The sequence below is a fragment of the Rattus norvegicus genome, chromosome 4, assembly GCF_021556685.1.
Source record: "Rattus norvegicus strain SHRSP/BbbUtx chromosome 4, alternate assembly SHRSP_T2T, whole genome shotgun sequence".
In the NCBI taxonomy this organism is placed as follows: Eukaryota; Metazoa; Chordata; class Mammalia; order Rodentia; family Muridae; genus Rattus; species Rattus norvegicus.
In genome coordinates, this window is record NC_141537.1 from 10,937,715 (window position 1) to 10,961,143 (window position 23,429).

At 47.6% G+C, this 23,429-nt stretch overlaps 1 protein-coding gene across 17 annotated transcripts in view; it reads left to right on the forward strand.

Moving 5' to 3' along the window:
* The window catches only part of Prkag2 (protein kinase AMP-activated non-catalytic subunit gamma 2), a 241,050-nt gene that overhangs the window by 206,255 nt on the left and 11,366 nt on the right, over positions 1-23,429 (forward strand). For 8 of the 17 annotated variants that reach the window (XR_015685709.1, XM_087658381.1, XM_087658384.1 and 5 more), the window contains 5 exon segments: positions 11,315-11,418; positions 17,120-17,201; positions 19,392-19,450; positions 21,107-21,152; positions 23,038-23,092. Coding sequence is in view for 14 of the 17 variants with exons in the window: in XM_087658381.1 (XP_087514507.1) it covers positions 11,315-11,418; positions 17,120-17,201; positions 19,392-19,450; positions 21,107-21,152; positions 23,038-23,092 (346 nt within the window). In the remaining 3 variants the exon portion in view is untranslated. 17 annotated transcript variants of the gene reach the window in all.

Sequence of the window (23,429 nt, forward strand, 5' to 3'; positions counted from 1 at the left end):
TTACCTGAGTAATTATCACTAGCGTGTATTTCCCTGGTTTGTTTCCTGCCAATTACCACAAGAGAAAAAGTAATTGAGTTGAATCGTATGGAAATCGGTGGACTGTTTGTGGCTGGGGGTGTAGCTCAGTTGATAGAGTGATGGCCACACATGCACAAACCCATGGCTCTGTTCCCAGCACCACATGACCATGCATGGTGGCACAAACCTGTAATCGCAGCAACTGGGAGGTGGAGACAGGAGGATCAGAAGTTTACGATTATCTTTAATATATATCCAGTCTGATCCTCGATACATGAGACCCCATCCAAAACAAAAATGAAGAAACTGCAGAAGCTGGGGAGATTCTTTAGTTTGTAAAGTATTTGTCACACAATGGTCCCCAGAAGCCATGTTTTGTTTTGTTTTGTTTTTAAATATGACCAGGCGTGGTGATGCATATCTTGAATCCCAGTGCTTGGGAGGCAGAGGCAGGCCAATCTCTGTGAGTCGTTCTACCACTTTCCCTGAACAATAGAAGCTTGGTACTCAGCCCTGGGCACAGGAAAGGAAGAGTGGGTATTCTATGAGGCCTGCTTTATCCGTAAGTCAGGGCCAGAGAAGGCAGCAGTTAAGAGGACAGCAGAAGGCACTGGCAGAACTGTGCAAGCATAAGAAATGTCAGCTATCAGAAGCCCCATGTGCTCCGGCCAGGCCCAGGCAAGAATCCCTCAGTTTACCAAGACGTACACAAGTCCATAACAACACAGAAGGAGTCTCCCTTCATCTCAAGAAATGCCGAGAGAGCTGACCAGGATCCCCTTTCAAGATCCCCAATACAGTAGAGATTGGAGGAAGCTGTGCTGTTGCCCTGGTCCCCGTGTCAACTGCTGCTTACTGTGACCATGACTGTGACCCTCACTTGCTTTAGTTCAGTGTCTGGGTTCTGTGTCCTGGGAAGGAGTGGGTGTTGCCGGGGGGGGGGGGGGTCTCAGTAAACAAGATGCATAGCATCTGAGGAATGACATTTAAAGTTGTCCTCAGACTTCCACAAGGGTATGTACACAGATGCGTGAGCACCTACATGCATATACAGAGTGCACATACACATGCACACGCACGCATGCACACATGAATGCATGCAAAACCAAAAACTTGCAAGAGAATAAATGCCAGTGGGATTCATCCTAATCTTAAGCCCTGGGGTTATATTAATGTTTAGCTTTGTTTGCTTCCTGTTACAGTATTATGCACCATGACCCAAAGCAACCTGGGGAGAAAGGATTTTTTGGCTTCCACTTCCACACCACAGTCTATTATCAAGGGAAGCAAAGGCAGGAACTCATGCATGGCAGGAACCTGGAGGCAGGAACTGAAGCAGAGGCCATGGAGGAGTGAGTGCTGCTTTCTGGCTTGCTCCTCATGGCTTGCTCAGTTTGCCACCTGCCCAGGGGAAGCACCCCCCACAGCGGATGACATCTCCTACATCAAATCACTAATCAGGAAAATGCCCTACAGACCAGCCTGATTGGGGCATTTTCTCAGTTGAGTTTTCTCTTCTGAGATTAACCAAGCTTAGACCGGGGGGGGGGGGGGAATCACGATTCTATCAAAGGACATTAGAAAATTTTGTAAGGCCATCACTGCACTGACCTCTCCTTGCTCTGTGACAGCCTGACCCCCAGCATGTCCCCATGCCCGCCCGCAGAGGATGAGGCCAGCGCTGGGGGGCACTCCTGGAGTAGAGGCCAATGGGAGAGGCAGGCAGTCAGATAAAAGAGCTAAAAAAGCCAGCCGGGCTGCTGCAGGGCTTCCACTGACATCTTGGGCTATGTGCTGCCCTGTGTGCGAGCACACACAGCCTCTACTCACCAGATGCCAGGAGAGCCTGCAAGCTGTACCCCAGCCTGCAGCAAAAGCCGCTCAGGTTTCACCAAACATCCCCCTGGGGACAAGCACATGCTATGGCTGAGAGGAAGCTGGAGCTCCTGCTCTCCATGGGCTTCCTCCACAGATAACCTGCTCGTCTGTGTGCCCCTGAATTCCTTTTAACTGTGGGGCCCACTTGAGGTCCTTTCTTCCCTTGCCCCATACTGCAAGGACTACAAGGCATATACACTCTGATTTTCTGTTCTCTTTCCTGCCTTGAATCTGTGTAATGTCGAATTGATGTCACCCATACTCAGTCGCCATGCTCTGGTCCCGTCTAGAACTTCTGAAAAGCTGGCTTCACAGTAGTAATGTCATGTTACTCTGGAGGATGTTATCTGAGCCCCAGGCCTCAGTGTCTTCGTCTGAGGAGTTGGGTGGTAACTTTCCCTTCCTTATGGACTTAGTCTCAGCTTGAGGTTTAACGTTGCTGGTGCTGAGAGCAGAGTGGCCACAATGTTGATTACTGTGTGCCAGTGTCGTTACTTACACTGTGGTATTTAGCTACTCTGTGCTGCTATTCCTGGAGACATCTTCATGCTTCTTATTGCTGTTTCAAATAGTAATGTCCCGCAGCAAATGTAGATTACTGTGGAAGATACTGTAGGGAACCTTTCTCATCCTCGAGAACTGGAACCAAGTGAGCCTCCAGATATCTACACATTCCCCTTCCCTTCTTCCTGCCCCTCCCACCCCCAGGACTCTGACCTCACTTCCTGTCACACTGTAGCCTCCACCCTCTAGACACCCTTTTCTCAGCTCCGTCTTACATCTTAAGGATAAAAGCAGAGGGTGTCGGGGCTGGTATGGCTCAGTTAGAGATCACTCATTTGAGCCTCTGGGTTCCCTCCCCAGTGGTGACAAGACAAAGCAACTGGTCAGCGGTCAGCGATCAATTCCTAGAGGTGTCCGTGGCCAGACTGAGAGCTGAGTTGAAACACAGAGAACAGACAGCCACAGAAACAGAGATGCAGTGCGCTAAGGCGTCCACAGACAGGGCGTGAGCAGCCGTCCCTCTGACTGACACTTTGTTCAAGGGTGAGGCTGGGATAATTCACACCCGTGGTGATGTCATACGACAGCCTGTCCAGAAAGGGAAACTGGACAGCAGCGTGTGCTGCCTGGTGCTTCACCCCTCCTGTGGTCTTCGTCTGAGGAGACCTGGAGGAGCTTACAGAGGGGAGGCCAGGTGTGGCCTTAGGCCATCTTTTATTTTCCCATTTGGGTCGAGATCAACCATGTAACAGTCAATGTGTGCCTGTTCCCAAGAGTGACAGGATAGCCCTCCTAGACCATGCAGGAGTTTCAGGGAGGGACCTAGAACTGTCCTGGTGGGATTTGGGGCAGGGCAGCCAGGACCGGAACAGGCTTCCTGGAACCACAGCCTGTCGTGGCTGCCCGGGCTTGAGAGCAGTGCTACCTGATGGTGCTGCCCAGTTGGTAGTCATCAGCTGTATTCATTTCCTCACCACCCTGACAGGGGCAGATTAGCAGAGGAAAGGGTTGCTGGGTTCATAGTTTAAAGAGACACAGTCCATTGTGGCGTTGGGAGTGAGGAGGATGGTCCTGTTGCATCCTGGGTCAGGATGCAGAGAAACTGCTGCTGCCCACATGCAGGGTGGGTGCCCCCTCCCCAGTTAACCTGATCTAGCTAACCCCTGAGGACATGCCCAGATGTTGGTATACGATGACATTCTAGATCCTGTCCACTGGCAGAGTTACCCCTCACAGTAGTGAATTAATCAGTAGGCATTATCTCCAGCGAAGACATGCCCGAGCCCATTTCTGAGTCATGTCTCCTCGGCCGTCCTGCATTTAGGTTTGATTAACACTCACTAGGAAGCTATTATTCCGTTAGCCCTCACTCTGGTGTCTGCTGTTCTGATCGTCTCTTCATGCCTCTGCTTGACTTAACACTTTTTGTTCTCGTCTTCATCTTATGAGAACAAAAAGATGAAGCAGTGTACACATTTTTGCAATTGCTTTCTAAATTAAAGTTCCACGGAAGTGGATTTGGGGAAAATATTAATAATATATGATACAGTGAGTGCCACTGAGGCTTGGATTTGTCTAGTCTGCTGTATTCAGAGGTTTTAGAATATTTAGAATACATAGTGAGTGTGCTGGGGAGACAGCTCGGTAGGTAAGAGGGCTTGCTATCCAAACATGAGGGCCTGAGTTCAAATCCCCAGCGCCCACACAACAAGCCAGGTATGACTGAGTGTACATGCTTGTAACCCCAGACTAGGAGGTGGAGACAGGCAGGTCTAGCCTAGCCGTTATGGCGAGCTTTGGGTTCAGTAAGATTCCCCACGTCAAGGCAGTGAGGCAGATAAGCAGAGTCGTAAGAGAAAACACTCCACATCCTCATGTGGCTTCCATTTGCACACCAGTGAACACATGCATGTACACACACACACACACACACACACACACACACACACACACACACAAATGATAATTAGATAGATAGGATGACCATTTTAAATTATTTCTGCAATCTTAATTCCATGTTTCCTACCAGAATTAGAAAATAGGTTTAGGGTTGGGGATTTAGCTCAGTGGTAGAGCGCTTGCCTAGGAAGCGCAAGGCCCTGGGTTCAGTCCCCAGCTCCGGAAAAAAGAACCAAAAAAAAAAAAAGAAAAGAAAGAAAGAAAATAGGTTTAGTATAAACTATACTTACAACTTATTAAGCTTTGGAACATTAAAGTGTTGTTTGTGTTTTTTTTTTTTAAATCACAGGGCTATTTCCATTTGGTCATTATTTCAGTGACCTCCCCCATCTCAATCTCTCAAAATCAATCAATATCTCTCTCTCTCTCTCTCTCTCTCTCTCTCTCTCTCTCTCTCTCTCACACACACACACACACACACACACACACACACACACACATAACCTAATTTTTAGAGGCATATACTGTGAAGAAAGTGTATTTCCCACTGTGTCTAGCTTCCCCGTCGACCCCTGTGGCAGGGTCCACCTGTGCCTCCCCTTTTGGGTACTGGAAGCTTTTGCTGTGTCTGACAGAGTGGGCAGATCTCCTCTTGCCCCTGTCACACGTGATCTATATGTTTTCAGTGGCCAGTGGTGACTTGTGTCCAACACATACGGGAACTCACTGAGTATGTAAAGAAGTGTGAGCCCTGCTTGCCTCCCCGTTCAGTCTCCAGGCTTTGGAAGACCCAGGCCTGTAAATCAGTGGGCTTGCGAGGGCTCCCAGGCAACTGCTCATAAAGCACTAATGGACATGTCAGAACGGTAGCAATTTAGTCCATTGCAAGATGTTGCGGGAGGAAGTGCTCTTTGAACTGATCTTTGAAGGTATGTTAGTGTCCTGAGGCCTCTGTAACCAATCTTTGGTGTACAACAGAAATTTATTCTCCCACAGTTTTGAAGGCCACAAGTCTGATGTAAGCTATCAGCAGCCCTAGAGGCTGGAGGAGAATGTTTCCCAGGCGCACCCCTCCCTGTCTAGCTCTTTGTCTGTTTGTGCCCCCTCTTCTTTTTCTGTCCCCCGCCCCTCCCCCTCTCTATGCTTCTCCTCATTGCTGGCAGTCCTTGTCATCCAACACTGTCTCCATGTTCCTCTCTGGATCTCTTTCAACCCTTCTCTCTTTTATGAAGTCATTTGTCCTGAGTCCAGGATGGTCTGGTCCCAAACTCCTTGTCTGACATCTGAAAATCCCTGACTATAAACCATTTGCCTCCAGATGTTTTAAGTGGCCATTCTGGGTGCAGGGTGTCACTGTTCAGCCCACACTGAAAGGACCCAGTAGACCACAAACAAGAGCACCCAGCGTGTGCGTTGGCACAGTGAGTCTCCTTGGGAGCACCTTCCCAAAGCCAACTCCCCAAAGCATATTCTAGTATGATTCTGATGCATTTATAGGGGTGCAGGGGGCGTCACAGACAGGCAGACAGATGGGTTTCAGCCAGACTCCTGAAACTTGAATTAAATTGAGTCCACTCTGGCTGCATGGGGCTAGATGGGGGGAGTGGGGAGGACATCACGTCATTGAGTCCATGTTGTTAGGCCATCAAATCCAATTTTAGAAAGAGTAATCTCATTTGCATATATCCCATTTAGTGTTTACCATGTTGTTGTTTTTTAATTTATTTATTTTAATGAGAACATTGTAGCTGTCTTCAGACACACCAGAAGAGGGCATCGGAACCCATTACAGATGGTTGTGAGCCACCATGTGGTTGCTGGGAATTGAACTCGGGACCTCTGGAAGAGCAGTCGGTGCTCTTAACCACTGAGCCATCTCTCCAGCCCCATTCCATGATTTTTATTTAAGCTTAAATGTTACGTCTTGCAGACTAATTAACACCACACTGTAGGGAACTAATTTTACACCACACTGTAGGGAACTCGCTGCCTTCTAGTGGGCTTTTTGGCTGCTCCCTTGAACAGCAGTTCTGGGCTAACACAGTTCTCCACCTGGTGGGCCAGGTCCTCAGGGACCAGTCAGTGTCCCTAGCAGTGATGCGCAAGAGGCGGAAGTGAAAAGGGACAGTGTTGGTCCAAGGGACAGGAGAGACCTTGGGGCTCAGACCCAGAAGGACCTAAGTCTAGACCTCTTTGTCCCTCTCTGAACAAGCTGCTTTGGGTGGGGTGGGGTCTTTGTTTTTGCTTTTCCTCTTTAACCCCAAATTAACCTGTTTTTCTCTGCTTTCAAATGCAACTTTGAATTTAACAATGATGTAAATGAAGGAAGTGGCTTCTCTGAAGATGAGAAAGTGGGATAAACTTTGCCTGATTTAGTTGTGGACTGTGCTGTGTACCAGTGGAAATCTCTCCTCCATCCACGCCACTGACATTCAGCATTTGCCTTACCTGTTTACCGTTTCGCTTAATTTAGGCAATTTTTTTTCATTTTTAAAAACGTTATAGATCTTCCTCAACAGTCAGTCTGTTCATGAGAAAGCTCCAAAAGCCCTCTCGAGCTGTCACAGCCAGAGGCACCTGAGTGCAGTGTAGAATCCTGGGTAAGAGCCTGTGACGGCAACAGGACGTGACAGAACTAAGGCAGTGTGAGCAGTGTGGACCTTGGTTAGTAGCTGGTTCATGCTCACTCTGGGTTCATTGTGTAAGCAGTGTATCATACTAATAGAAGATGTTAACAGTGGGCAACATGGCTCCCTGTGGCCCAGAGGCTGCATAAAATGTCTTTTCAGGGGGAATCAGGCTCCCACACCTGCTTTTGATCCAGGAAGCACAGAGTTCTAACAGGGTCTCATTCCCGATCAGACTGAGTAAAGGCTGCAGTGGAAGGGCAGTCCTGGGAGGCAGAACCAGAGCAAGCTCAGGGCCGTGTGAGGCCAGACATGAGCTCCATGGCTCCCCCAGGTGTATAAACAGAGAGTGAGTGTCTGAGTGGCTAAAGCAAGCCTCTGAACAACACTACATATGACAGCTACGACTCAGGAGAACAGATACCTGTGAGTCCAGATTGATGTTGGTCCATTCATACATGAACACACATAAATAACTGTCCCCAAAAGAATTATGCCAAATTACATAGATGCCCTGCCCTGAGGAAGATAAACCCAACCCTTCACCTACTGGGTGTGGGCTCAGGAAACCACAACGCAGAAAGAGGAATAAGGACCCTGAGGAGGACATCCCCAGCCAGGCGACAAGATTGATGATTCAGCAGCATCACCGTTAATGTCCTTGATGTGAGACGTCGACCAAGTCAAGGTCAACAGAACCCCCAGATCATCTACCTGCTCTCCTTAGAACTACCAAGGTTGTTCAGCAGAAGGGAAGTCCGAGTGGAGGAACGCAAGCAGGCATGATAATTATGGGCTGTCGTAGCTGGGCTCCTAAACAAGAAAAAAAGCACGTGGGAAAAAATACAGAAATCCTAATGTTCTCCTTTCCTTTCCGTTTCTGTGACAAACACCATGGCCAGATCAGCATGGGGAGGCTGTAAAGGGTTTGTTTGCCTTACACCTCCAGACCACAGTCTGTCATTGAGGAAAGTCAGGAGAGAAACTCAGCAGGAACCACGGAGGAAAACTGCTTACTGGTGCACTCACAGGCCGCCCACAGTGGATGGGGTCCTCCCGCATCAATCAGCAATCAAGACAACCTTTCTCAGGCTGTCCATACACCGGTCTCGCTAGGCAGTTCCTGACTGAGGCTTTCCTGTCCGGGGACTGTAGGCTGGGTCACGTGGGCAGTTGGAGCTAATGAGGACCCCCGCCCCCCAGTAAGTGGAAGCTACTATCTGGTATCACAGTTGGTTTATTATTGTGACATGTGAGGAAGCAGCTGGGTGTGATCTCAGCTGCCTACTCCTATGTCTGGGGAGGCACCTAGGAGATTGGTAAAGCAATCCAGGTTTGTCCGAGGTCACTTCTGAAGAGAATTAATTGAGGAGAAAAAAATTGCCCTGAATGTTGTGGCCTGTAGCACAGGCTTGCTCTCTGCCTGCTAAAGTGCTGTCCTTGGTACAGGTACACAGCATCACAGAACACGCAGCAGCCTTCCCTGGACCCTGAGCTCCCAAACCAAGCTAGGATGCACGCTTGGTCCTCTCCGTTATTCAGTCTGTCCAGTACCCGAGGCTGGAGAGCTGCCTTGGAAGTAATGAGCTCTGGCCACTCCTCTAGTGGATCGTGGTTCAGTCCCCTGCACCCACACAAGGCCACACACACACAATTACCTGTAACTCAGCTGCAGTGGATTCCACCCTTGCCTGAAGGCACTGCACTGTACACATACGCACATTCACGGAAGCATAGCACTGAGGGCAGCACCAGAGAAGCTGGGCTGCTGCTGACTCTTGGTTCATGAGGCTTCGGGACAGAGGTGTAGGGAATATGTACATCTTGATGATGCAGGCTGGGAAACTGGAGCTTACCAGGCCATTGTGCTAGGCGCTCAGAAGGTGCCAGAATGGCAGCCGGAACTGGATTCAAGACCATTCATGTTCCGTGTTCATCCGGGATCGCTCACTGTTTTTAACCCTCGACTTCTTGTACATGGATAAATGTGTAGGCCAGTTTGGTTCATAACTCAGTGATCCCATTTAAACTAGTCTAAGCCATGCCATGTAGCTGGTTACCTCTCCGTAAGTTTTACGCAACTGTCTTCCTCCGAGTTCCTCCCCGTCTCCTGACTCTATCCCAGAAATCTCTCTGTACCAGAACTCGCACCTCCCTGTTTCCTGCCTAAGCTAATCGGCCAACAGCATTTTATTGACAGCTGAGGATTCTATCGTCACACGAGAGATTCCATACATCGCACCCAGAGGGGTGCTTAGCTGTCAAGTTCTCAAGAGGTGGACTTGGGATAATTTTTCTTAGTGTAATTTTTATTTATTGTGTGGGCATGAGGTAGAGCGAGGACCGTGTAACATTTGCATATGTGCATGTGGTTCTCTTCTTCAGTCTTTATGTTGGTTCCAGGCATTAAACCCACGTCACCGGGCTTTGGTGAAAAATCCCTGCCTGTTGAGCCCCCTCACAGGCCCTATGACTGTTAATCTTGTCCACGTCACTGGCCGTGAAGCACCTAAATTAATGCAGCACTCCTCTGAGTGTGTCTGTGTGAGCATTTCTATAGAGGATTAACCAAGAGGATAGACGTATTCTGAATGTAAAAGCCAGTGGAATAAAGAAGGAAAGAAGGGCTGGTGGACAGATGGCCCAGTGGTTAGTGCTGACTGCTTTTCCAGGGGACCCCAGTTCAGGCACTAGTGTTCACAACTGCTTTTATCCAACTCTAGGAGATCTGATGCCCTCTTCTGACTTCTGTGAGCACCTGCGTTTGTGTGGCACACCCACTGTAAACACGCACACACATAAATACTTTTAATCAAAGGGAAATAAGACGGATACATTCAAAATATGTTTAACACAAAATTTACAGATATTTTTAAAAGACTCAAGTTTGAATAATCCCACTACATAGGTTTTTTTCAGATCGTTATCTTAGACATCGACAGAAATACAGACATCTACAGAAATACAGACATCTACAGTGTGCACAGTCTTATGAGAAGCCCGTTTTGTGTGCTTGGCTCTGGTGAGGATGCCGGCTCAAATGCGTGCGAAGCAAACACTGCAGTCCTGATTTACACTCTAACCCAAAAGGCTTGATTTCAGTTAAATCAGAATGTCTTGTAAAGTGTGCACGGGGGTGGGGGGGTCATATTCCATTGTTGCTAGTGTCTGTCTTGAGTTCATTCATCTGAATTCTGATTGAGCAAGCGACTGGTAACATGGGTATTGGATAACTATAGTAAATTGAACTGATGTTGCCCACAGAACAGCTTATGAGGAACCCAGCGCTATCGGTGATGGCAGAATTGGATCAGAACCTCCCTGGCTTCTATTCTAGCACTTTCACAGTTGCTGTTCTTCCTGGACAGGACCCCGTTTCTCTGGTAGATAAATAGTTCGAGAAAAGATAGCAGCATACCGACTTCAGTTTCACCCGCTTATCCACACTCGCCCCAAGCCGTCAGCAGGTCCCAGCCCTCATACTCGACACCTTGTCCTCGGCAGTGTGCTTGATAGTGTGAGCGCTGCAGTCACAGTCTGTATTGTTTCCTGTGAAGTGTCACAGTCTCCTCCCCTGACTCACTGGGAGCTGTGAGGGACAAATGGCAGGGGGGTTGTCTTCCCCCTGATCTCTCATCCCACCATCTCTGCCCATGGGGATTTGGTAGTTATGCTTCAGGGCAGAAAAACTACAGGTAACCCCCAGGAATAACCCCTGACCCCGAGGGCAGGGGTGATGTCTCCTGCTGGAACACAGTTCTGTACCCAAGATATCGGAGCACCCTCCCATACTCCTTTGCCTCCACTTAGATCAGACTGTAACCTGCTTACAGGGCAGCCTTATCTTGAGGTGTTTTGTTTTGTTTTCTCTGTTCTCTTGCCTCGCTCACCCCTTGGTCTCAAGCGTAGCTTTGGGAAGAACCTACACTAAGCCGGATGCAGTCGGTATTTGTCAGCTGAACTGATTAATTACTTGAGGAAGTGTCTGATCATTCAGAGAAACTGCCCAGGAAGGAAATAAGAGTTGAGAATGAAAGCAGAATCAGTGATAACAAGATAGAAAGTGAAAGTTGATAAGAAAAATAGGCCCAGTGCCTTCAGAGGACGGCATCGAGACTTCCTGCCTGTCCACCAGCATTTGGTAGTCAAGCATATCATACGCAAATAGTCTGCGGGGAGGGGCGGGTCCTTTTCCACTTGTAGGCCTTTCTCCCACACCTCTACCTCCTCTCCTGATATGCCAGCTAGGACTTCCGGAACAATCCTGAATTATCAGGAGTGACTGCCCTCTTCCTATAAAGTAAGCAGTGGGTCTTTGGAACCCAGTTTCTGCCCACTGAGGTGAGAGCAGTTTGTCATAACCCATTGCCTTTTCTTTTTAGCAGAAGACTCAGAGAGTGGCGTTTATATGCGATTCATGAGGTCACACAAGTGTTATGACATCGTTCCAACCAGCTCAAAGCTTGTTGTCTTCGACACTACGTTGCAAGTGAGTATGCCTAGCTTCCGATAGCTTGTTGCTGGTGGCCGTGTGCATGGTAATTCAATCCAGCAATGACAGCAGGCCTTTCCCGAGCTCTTCTGTGAGTCAGGCCTGGGCTAAGGTTTTGTCTACATCCCCATGGTAACCTCATAAGGAACTCACTATTGCTGAGTGAATTCTATGACACAGACACTGGATTCTAGTTTAACATAAATCAAAGCTTAATCCACAGACTCCGCATCCTCCAACTAGTACCGTGAGGTGTGGAAGTTGAACCCGGGTCTGTCTGCTTGGGTTGGAGCCTAAGCCTAAGTGTACTAAACTGCCCTGCCTCCCTCACTGGGACCTGATTGTCTCTCTTGGTTATTCCATGAATATATGGTAAATATTAGAAAAAAATATTGAGGTGGGTAATTTCTAGAAAAAGAACTTTATTGGTTTCTTTTTTCCAATCAGGAAATTTGAACCTGATCATTTCGCTATTAAAATTGTATTTATTGGAGTTTATTTTTATCAATATGGCTTATAATTGCATGTGAAAATTCTAAATTATGTGTTCAGTTTAATAATCAAGTTATATCCAGTGTATAAGATCTCTATGTACAAATAATGAGCGCACACCGACATGCCACCTCGCCAGATAAGACGGCCTTCACTTGTGCTCCAATGGGTAGATACTAAGCTAAGAACCTGTGGGCACATGGCTTGTGAAGGCTGGATTCTGGGAGTGGCTGGAGACCCCAAAAGGTTTAGGAAGAGAGACAGGACCCCAGAAGCCAGCAAGGGTGTGATTTCCACAACAGCCTGTGGAGGGCAGCCTCACCCTAAGCCCTAATGGGACTCTGGGCACCCAGAAAAATTCCTCCCAGCCTCCTGTGTTCTTCATAAAGAGCTGACCAAGGAGAGGCCTCCCAGGCTCCCCCAGCTCTACCCCGCTGCTGTCCACCTCCCACCACTGCCTTTGCTCCACTTCGGAGGAAACACCAGGCCCTCCTTGGAGCTCTTCTTCCTGCCTTTTGTCCCCTGCACCAGAGACCAACAGGAAGGCGGAAGTCGTTTTTTGCTTTTGCTTAATTTCATTTCCAACAGGTTTTTTTTTTTTTTTGTAAATTTATGGAAATTCGGTTGATTTTGTTAATGGGCTTTAAGACCTGTGAGCTCCCTGAACCAGGGAACCTTCAGGTGGCCCTCAGGTGATCCACAGGGAGCCCTCAGGGTGCTATTAGGCCCCTAAGACTCTGATCCTTTGACATAGGACGGAGAGCAAATGCATGGCTATTACTGCAGGGAAGGTGGTCTTAGAAAGTCATTCTAAATGTCTCTACAGCAGTTGTTCCCAATCCCAGTAAATAACTAGACATTCTGAGTCCCCAAAATAAACTGCACCCTCACCCTGCCTCCCCCAGTCCTCTCAGAAGCAGTCAGCTGCTCTTGACCCTTCACATTTAAGTAAACAGCCACAAGTACCAATCCTCCGTTTATCTAGATATTATTGTGTCCTGGGGTTGACTCTCTTTGGAATTAAGAATTTAGCCAGGCTGAGTAATATGTGAAGAATGCAGTGTTTTCCGGGTGCCCAAGGTCAACCACGTTCTGTCACTTGTACACTTAATCAAAGCCATGTGCACGGCCCATCCCAGAATCATGGATCCCGTGAGTCTGAGCTTGGAGGGAGTTGATTTATGCACAAGAAAACAGGACATGTTGGCTTTGGGTAGAGCAGAGGGAAAGATGTGCTTGAATCTTTGAAGATTAACTGCCTTGTTTCTCCTGGGCACACCACTGAGAGCTAAGAGCAGCAGGCAGGAACCAAAAAAGGCAGGCCCGCCTGGAGGCCTGAACCCAGAGGCTGTGCAGTGATTGGCTTAGCAGTGGACACATCACAGAATACCCTGGTGCAGCCATTGAGAAGGAAAGAAGCCAGGGCACAGCTTTGGTCCCAGCACTTGGTAGGCAGAGGCAGGCAGATCTCTGTGTGTGACCTTTGAGCCTGGTCTACAGAGCAAGTTCCAGGACAGAGATAGAGAGAGAGACAGAGAGAGAGAGAGAGAGATAGGTGTAGCAGTACATGCCTGCAGTCCTAGCACTTGTAAGACAGGCAGGAGGATTAAGAGTTCAAAGCCGGGGTTGGGGATTTAGCTCAGTGGTAGAGCACTTGCCTAACAAGCACAAGGCCCTGGGTTCGGTCCCCAGCTCCGAAAAAAAAAAAAGAAAAAAAAGTTAAATAGATACACACACATGTATATGTGCATGTCATCAAAAGTAAACTAGAAGACTAAGATGAGAAGAGAGCTGTTTATTATCATCTTCCTCTGAGATGGGAATTAAGATGCTCAAGGAAGATTGGGTATCCATTAGTCTCAAGGCAAGAAAGAAAAAAGAAAGGAAGAGCTGGTCCCCTTGCTCATGAGTGGTCCCCTGGTGTGGCCAGAGAAACTGGAGCCCTTCCCCTGTGCTGCTTTCATTGCCAAGGACGATGGTCAGGAGCTGGAAAGGGCGAAGTAATTAATGATTAGAAGATCATTTAGAGATTATGGAATATTGTCTCTCTGAACAAAACCAAGTCCGATGTCTCAGGTGAATCACCTCCTGATACAGTAGGAGATGGTAGACGTTACCCGGCTGTCTGTGGTGGCAGAGGAGCTGTGGGGGACAAATCTGACATCCAAGAAAGGAAAAGGAGGGCAGACCTGCAGCAACATAAATGGAGCTTCCTGTGCATTCACAGCACACCCGCGAGCGCGCGCACGTGCGCGCGCGTACACACACACACACACACACACACACACACACACACACGAATCCCACTCCCAAAAATAATCCAAGCAGGGATCAGGGTCACTATTGCTGCAATGAAACACCGTGACCAGAAGCAACTTGGGAGGACGGGGTTGGGAGGACGGGGTTGGGAGGACGGGGTTGATGGGTTATGCTCACAGTTCCGTAGTCACCACTCATCACTGAAAGCAGGGACGGCAGGAATTCACATGGGGCCGGGACCTGGAGGCAGGAGTTAGGGCAGAAGTTAGGTACTTGCTGGTGAGAACAGGTGACTGAGGAGGCCTAGTCACCCATGGTGGTGGGAGGCAAAGAGACAGAAAATAAATGGAAGCACCAGGAGGGGTGAATTACCCAGAACCCTAAAACCCAGAAAAGGCTGAGGCAGAAGGATCACAAGTTCCAGACCAGCTTAGGCTGCAGAGGGAGACCCTACTTCAAAGATTTATTTATTTATTTTTATGTATATGAGTACACTTCAGACACACCAGAAGAGGGCATCAGATCTCTTTACAGATGGCTATGAACCACCATGTGGTTGCTGGGATTTGAACTCAGGACCTCTGGAAGAGCAGTCAGTGCTCTTAACCACTGAGCCACCTCTCCAGCCCCGACCCTATTTCAAAAAAAGACCTCACTTCCTCCCACACAGGCATCTGAGCACCGTCCTCACTTCCTCCCACACAGGCATTTGAGCACCGTCCTCACTTCCTCCCACACAGGCATCCCAGCCCCGTCCTCACTTCCTCCCACACAGGCATCCCAGCCCCGTCCTCACTTCCTCCCACCGTCCTCACTTCCTCCCACACAGGCATCTGAGCACCGTCCTCACTTCCTCCCACACAGGCATCTGAGCACCATCCTCACTTCCTCCCACCGTCCTCACTTCCTCCCACACAGGCTTCTGAGCACCGTCCTCACTTCCTCCCACCGTCCTCACTTCCTCCCACACAGGCATCCGAGCACCGTCCTCACTTCCTCCCACCGTCCTCACTTCCTCCCACACAGGCATCTGAGCCCCGTCCTCACTTCCTCCCACCGTCCTCACTTCCTCCCACACAGGCATCTGAGCCCCGTCCTCACTTCCTCCCACACAGGCATCCCAGCCCCATCCTCACTTCCTCCCACACAGGCATCCCAGCCCCGTCCTCACTTCCTCCCACACAGGCATCTGAGCGCCATCCTCAGGTCCACACTACAGCAGCTCTGAATAATGCTTTAATGTTCATTTGCATATCTTGAATTATTAATGATTACAGAGTGTTTTCCTTGTTTGCACTTGCTGTTTAGAGGATTGCTTTCAGCCCTGAGCTTTTGGCCCTTAATAAATCAAGTGTGTCACCTGACAATATCCCTAAGGGTGTGTCTTACAGTTGAACAAAGTGCTGTGTGTTAACACTGAACAGCGCCTGTGCTGTCACAGCCCCAGAGCTCATGTTTGTCTGAAGTGCTGAGAAGTACCAGTACAACTGTATGCTTGCCTTTCCCATCTTTGTGGGGGACGAGGATGCATTATTTGTTGTGATTTTTAATACAACAATCCATATCATTGCAAATAATTCATTATAACTATGTTTCATCTGAATTACCCATCACATGTGGGGAAATTAGGCTATTTAACTATTTTGTATGATTTTAATTATTTGAATATACAAGAATATTTAGTTACAGTGAAGAGAAAAGTGAAGTTAATTATTACCTTTCAGTTTGAAAAATATAATCCCCACTCTCTCTACCAGGTGTGGCCAACCTGTAGCCCATAGGCCACATGCAACTCATAATTCTTTCGCTTTGAATATGGCTGAACACAAAATTGTAAACTTACTTCAAGTCTTTTGAGGACTGGGGAGATGTCCCCATGCTCAAACCATTTGCCACAAATGTGAGGACCTAAATCCCCAGGACCCATGTAAAAAGCTGACCTTGATAGCATGTGTCTGTAATCTGTTGCTCCTGTAATGGTGGGAGGCGCAGACAGGAGGGTCTGTGGAAACCTGTCAGCAAGCTAGCCGGGTATACACAGCATCCAGCAACAAAGACCTCCCTGTCCCAAACCAAGGCAGAAGACAAGGACCAGCACCTGAAGTTGTCCTGTAACCTCCACACATGTGCCCACACACGTGCGTACCTACCTACCTACACACACACACACACACACACACACACACACACACACACACGCAAAGGGAAAATATAATTTTGAGGGTTTTGTGGGGTTTTTTAAATTGGATTGATTTTTCCAAAGATGACAGTGTCATGTTACAGTGTCAAAGTTAGACACATCTAAATACCTTTAAGTAAAGCTACACAAAAAAAATTTTTTTTCCTTTTCTTTTTTTCGGAGCTGGGGACCGAACCCAGGGCCTTGCGCTTGCTAGGCAAGCGCTCTACCACTGAGCTAAATCCCCAACCCCTACACAAAAATATTTTGCTAACACATATTATTTGTAGCCTATTGTACTGGCTGGTTTTGTGTGTCAACTTGACACAAGCTGGACTCATCACAGAGAAAGGCGCCTCCTTTGAGGAAATGCCTCCATGAGACCCAGCTGTAAGGCATTTTCTCAACTAGTGGTCAAGTTGGGGGGACCCATTGTGAGTGGTACCATCCCTGGTCTGGTTCTATAAGAAAGTAAGCTGTGCAAGCCAGGGAAAGCAGCATCCCTCCATGGCCTCTGCATCAGCTCCTGCTTCCTGCCCTGCTTGAGTTCCAGTCCTGACTTCCTTTTGATGAACAGCAATGTGGAAGTGTAAGCTGAATAAACCCTTTCCTCCCCAACTTGCTTCTTGGTCATGATGTCTGTGCAGGAAACATGACAATACTCCCATCACTAATTACTGGTTAAGATTCTGTTGAAACCTTAGTTGAGAGTATTTTCCTCCTGAAATGTATGCTTTAAAAGGATGTTTTATTTCTTGTTTCTTTCAGGTTAAAAAGGCCTTCTTTGCTTTGGTAGCCAACGGAGTCCGTGCAGCGCCGCTGTGGGAAAGTAAAAAGCAGAGCTTCGTAGGTGAGTAGCGTGGCTGGGGAAGGCTGTCTGGGAAGGGTCCTTTCCCGCAGAGCAGAGGGCTCCAGGATTCCATCCCTGCAGGGTCAGCCTGATAGACAGTCTTTGAGCTGAAGAACTTTCTGTCTTTTGCATACTGGACCAGACCAAACCACTAGTGAATTTAAGACAACGTTGTGAGCCTTATTGCAGTCTTTTCTGCTTTTCAAGTGGACTGGGGAGGGAACGTCGCTTTTTGAACCTAGTCTCTGAGTTCACTGAGGAAGCTTTTGTGTCTTCATCAACTCAGAGAGCAGAATGGCTACTGATGTGGTCAGACGAGCTCAAGGCACTTGCTCGTGTGTGCTGGCTCTGCTCGTCACCTTGTCAGTGACAGCAAGCGTCAGGATGGGAGTGTAATCAATGCCCGCTGAATCGTTAAGCTGCCAGAATGCTGGGTGAGCCCTGATATGGTGGTACATACCTGTAATCCCAGCACTTGGGGTGCAGAGGCAGGAGGATCTCAAGTTCCTACCTAAGCTATAGCAAGACCTTGGGGTGCCAAATTCTTGTATAGCCAAGAACTAGGGTTACTGTTCAGTGTTGTGGGGCTTACTTAGGATGTGCTGGGCCCTGACTCGGACCTTGGTACCGAAAGAGGAAAAAAATGTGTGCCTTACGACTATGTTGACTCTGTCACATTTGGCCAAAGTCAGTGGCCAAAGGTGCTGTTGGTCTGCTCTCAGGACATTAGTTTGAAATTAACGACTTAAGTCTGTTCTCCCTCTAGACTATAATGCTCTTACAGAAAACATCCTTTTTTTTTTCACCCTCATAATCCTAGTTTCCAACACATAGTAGGTCCACAATAAATGAATTTTCTAACCCCATTGTGTTCAGAATGTTTCTCCAGGTGTCCCATGTCACTTAGGGGACCTCAGTATCTCTGAGGCATGTAAGTCTACTCAGATGCAGCTGCAGATCTTTGCAGTTATGAGTGCTGCCTGGTTCTCTCTCAACCTGCCAGACACTCCGAGTCCATCTAACCACCTGTTAGATTCAGTTTGCACTTTTAGGTTAGTGCAGGGAATGTATGCTCTTTTTTTAATATCCTAGACTGAGCCTGAGGTCTTTGGGTTGTACATTACAAGATTTTCTAGTAACTGTAACTGTAGCAGGTTCACTAGCCACTGGAAGCTTCGCTTCTGCATGTCTTTTCGTCTGTCTCTTTCCATAGGGGTGTGTGTGTGTTGTGCACGTGTGCATGTGCACTCGTGTGTGTAATGTGTGTGTAGTATATATGTACATGTGTATGCACACTTGCAAGTGTGTAGTCATGTATGTGTGTCGGACCCCCCTGGCGCTGCCCCCCTCCCCTTGCCCCCTTCTCCCCCCCAGCGTTTGCCCCCTGTTGAGCCTCCATGATGCATGTGAAAGCCTTTGTTCTCCTGAAGGAACATCCTGGCCTTGCTGTTTGGCCATAGGGGGTAACAACTGGTGTCAGCTTTAGTTTCAGTTTCTGTTTCCCTGCTGAGAATGTAAACTTGTTTCTCTATTGCGATCCTGTGAACCTAGTAAAAGCTTCTGCATTCATTTTCTCAACAGGAGTGACCCAAGTCTGTATTTTTGGTTCTTAAACCTCGCAGGCCTACACCCAATGCTCAGTATCATGATGGCGCAGGCATCAACATATATCCACACGTGTGTGGGCTATGTGTATGTGTGTAAATGTGTAGAGTCATGTGTGTGGTGTGTATGTATTGTGCACTTGTGTGTATATGAAGGTGTATGTAGTCGTGTATGTATGTGTGTTAATATGCACATTTGTGTGTGTGTGGTGGTGAAGGTGTATGTATAGTCGTGTGTGTGTGTGTGTGTGTGGTATATGCTTGTGGTGTATGCGTGTGTGCACTCACACATGTTTGCGGGCACGTGGAGGCCTAAACTTAATATCGGGAACCATCCTCCATCACTTGTTCACTTTACTAACTTTGAGGCAGGCTCTCTCAATCAAACCCAGAGTTTGCCAATATGCCTAGTAAACAGCCAGGTTATTCAGGGGATCCCTTGACTCTGCCATCTAAGGCTGGGATTACAACACCCACCAGTGTTCCTGAGGATCCAGACTCCTGATGCTTCTGTGGCAAGTGCTTTAACCACTGAACTATCTCCCCACCCCTGAGTTTGTTTTTAACTGTTGATTCTCTGTTTCAGGAATGCTCACAATTACAGATTTCATAAACATACTACACAGATACTATAAATCCCCCATGGTAAGTGGCATGGACCTCACAGTGTATGTGGTCGGGGTGGGATGGGTTTTTCCAGTGCATATAACATAGGGAAGTTCAGTACGAGACTTCCAGCCCAAGTAAGCAGTGAGCCCAGCCTCACGTCATTTATCTGAAGCCTGGAGAAGGCACCAGCAAAAGTAAAAAATAAAAAAAAATTTTTAGAAGTAGCAACTGCTTTCTTCAGCTTGCAGAATTACACTTTCTAATTTACTGCCCTGAAGTGTGTACATTCCGCTGCTTGATGACCAGCAGCATGGTGGTGTGTTCAGGAAGGGTGCTGCCTCCCCACTTCCTCTTAGTGCTTGGCCTGGGGGCCTGGAGATAAAGTGGCTGAGGGCTTTTTTTTTTTTTTTTTTTTTTTTGCAGGCCTCTTCTGAGTGGCGATTGATAGTCACTGGGCACCCATCCAGGATTTAGTTATTTATCTCAGTTCCGGGGGTGGGGGTGGGGACTGGTGCATTGGGCTTGCTAGGCAGTCGTCCACCGTGAACTACACCCCGACCCCTTGTTCGTGGCTTTATGTCTGCTATAGGAAACTAGGAAAGAGGACATAGAAATCCAAACGGAAGAATTCAGTGCTGACCCTTTCTTGCTAATAGAAAAGACTCTTCTGGATGCCAATGATGGCAGACACCCCAGCATGTTCTAGAAGGGCAATTTCAACTGAAAGCCAGTCTATCCTGTATTAAACACAGCTCAGTTTTAATTTTGTCTGCTGTGGTGGGGAGGTCACTTGTCTGCTTTATTTAACTAGTTCTACTGTATGGAGCATCTAGAAGGCAGAAGTTACTCCCATGAGTTTCTAAGTGGCAGTCAGTTATCCGCTAATATGCATTTGTTAACGGGGAAGCTTGTTCTAAGAAGCATCAGTTGATCCCATCGAGGAAGCACAGCAATATGTTTTTACTCAGGCTGAGATGGCCACAACCTGGGCAGGTTCTCGCAGTCATGGTTGCAACCCATGACTTTGATCAAACTGTCACCAGGTGGTACATGCCTGTAATTCCCAAATAACATACAAAAGTGTGTTTCTTCAGGAGGAAACCTGCAGAAGGAAGATCTTTGTATGTAGGACAGGAAGGTAGAAAGTAGCCTGAGAAGGGAGAGGGCACAGGGGTGGGGGGACCTCAGGGGAGGAATGAGGAGTCAGATGGCAGAGGCCTGAGTGTGCCATCAGAACAGGAGGAAGGGCAGCTTGTGGGAAGAAAGGAAAGAGCTGCAGGGAGGGGTGCACATGAAAGGGGACTAAGGTGATGTATCTGATACATACGTACAAAACAAGAAGGGCCACCATAAAACCTGTTACTTTCATCTGCTTACTTTAAAATATTTAACTAAAAAATATCTTACTTAGAGAAAAATTAAGTAAGTTTTACCGGACTTTGAATACTCTGTATTATATAAAGGACAGCAGATACTATATAGCAAATCTCTGTGGTCATTTAGTAAATTAAAAATTGGGGGGGAAATCAATGAAATGTAAGTACGTACAAGGCTAATGCCATTTTTTTAGTACTCGGAAATACGTTCTCCTTGTATCCCCTAATTTTCTAATTACAAAGAGAGTGACAGATGGGGAGCTGTTTGCCCGTGTGAATGGTGACATGTGTAGACACAAATTTTTCTTATTTGCAGGTACAGATTTATGAATTGGAGGAACATAAGATTGAAACGTGGAGGGGTAAGCTCTACCAGGTCTTGCCCTCTTCAGCACACGGGGAAGACACTATGTGAAAGTGTGATTTACTGCCAGATCATTTCCTGTACTGAGTTACAGCCCATCGGCTAAAACACTCTGCTTGCTTGCTTCTCCATTTTGAGGGACTTCCATATAATGTGCACACTGTCCCTCTGTGGTAGACTGTGTTGACTGTAGCCACATGTGTGTGGCCTTTCACTAAACCTGGAGCTGTAGACCTGAGGGAGCCTACCACAGAGCATCACCCCCAGATATTGGTCTCCATGGCCTAAGTTTAGGACAGACCAAGCTGCAATTAAGATAAATTATTCTTCTACAAATACAGCAAAACTGAGACAAGAAAAGCTCTAACTGGACAGTTCGGATAGAATAAGAAATCATTTCAGGGGGTTGGGGATTTACCTCAGTGGTAGAGCGCTTGCCTAGCAAGCACAAGGCCCTGGGTTCGGTCCTCAGCTCTGGAAAAAAAAAAAGAAATCATTTCAGGAACTCTTGGGCTAGGGAGATAGCTGTGCAAGCCGTGGAACTGGAGCTCAGTCCCCAGAACCCTCCATAAAGAAGCCAAGTATGGCAGGGTGCACTCAGTTCTGCAATGGAGACGCAGTGACAGGCGAGTCTCTGGGGCTCACCGGTTAGCCAGCCAGAGCTAGTAACAGACTGTCTCACGTGGTGGAGGGTGCTTGCAGTGTCCTCTGGTGTACACACACAAACACGTGCACACACGCAGATAGAGTACATGAATACATACAAAAGAACTGTTTGCCATGCCAGAATTTACCCTTTGCAGTCATGTTATTTTTACCTACACTGGGGTCAGATTTTAAATTCTTGTTCCATTATGGGAAAGTTGTCATCTGGAAGCCTCACAGCGGGCAGGGCAGACTCCCATGGGGTATGGTAGAGGACCCCCCCACTGCCCCCCACTGATCAGAGCATAAGAACCCTGTCCCAGTGCTCAGGGAGGGACCGCCTACAGGAAACGTTCTAGCTAGGCATTAGCCTGGCTCTCATCGTGTGCTTTGGCAGGATGGCCAACTTTCAAGGTAGCTGAAAAGTCAGAACCTCAAATGGAATGCTCATGGCCTCTGCGGGCCCTTTTAATTTCATGTGATTTTGAGAGCTTGTCAAGGGATGTTTTACTGAGCATGCTTTATCAAGGCAGACTGAATGAATTAGGTCAGCATGTCATCCAGATGGCCTGTCAGTGACATGATGGTCAGTACCAAGACAGGCACGTCTCATCCAGCTGTGCTGTGTGCATCCCATTAGGTGTTCTCGCACTTCCACTACAGGGTGTTGTGAGACAGTGTCAGGATGTCCTTCTGCATCCAGTCCTCAGCAAACCAAATTAAGTGCAGTTGTGATTTCCTTACAAAGAAAACGAGTATAGGCTGGCAAGGATCCCAACATGCCCTGGGTTCTGAGCTTCAGCGTAGTGAAATGCAACGAGATCGTTTGGAGAGCACTGGTTAGAGCGATGCTGTCTCCCACATTATGAAAACCTGCTCTAAGGGATTCTGAAAACATTTCATTTCTTGAGAGTAATGTGAACTTGATAGGACCCAGTGGCTTCCGCTGCCTTTGCTCTGCATCAGAGCTTTTCCTGATGCTGCCAGCGTCTATGAAGATAGAGGGATTTTCCCCACTACATGTGATTTTTTTTTTCTACAAGTACAACGTCCCGAAAACAATTGAGGCCACATTAAAGAACTGTGACTATAACAATATTTGGGGTAAATTAAATGACCTTTTATTTGGGTTTCTGGTTTGTCTAGTTGTTCCTGTCAGCTGAGGGTATTGGAATATAAAGTAGCATTTTACACAGCGAGTCTGTAACTGACTGTGTGTTTTCCTTCTCCAAATGCAGAACTGTACTTACAAGAAACCTTCAAGCCTTTGGTGAATATCTCTCCAGATGCGAGGTAAACGTGAAGCTTCTTCTCCCCCATTTGAAAACATTCTGTGCAATTTAGATATTTGATTGCCGTGATGGATAAGTAGAAGTAGGCAGACAGTGTACTACTAGTTAGGACCAGTCTAGTTAGGGCCAGCTTCCTTAATCCAAATAGTATGCCAGAAGTCGAGAGATGTTGGAAATCCCAGCGACACCAGGCACATAGGTGGCACATAGTTGGACTCCTGAACCTTGGGGAAGATTGACATAAGAGGATTGCAAGTTTCAAGGCCAACCTGGGCTATATACCTAGCAATTATAAGGTTAGCCTGGGCAACTTAGCAAGTCCTGAGACAGGGAGGGGG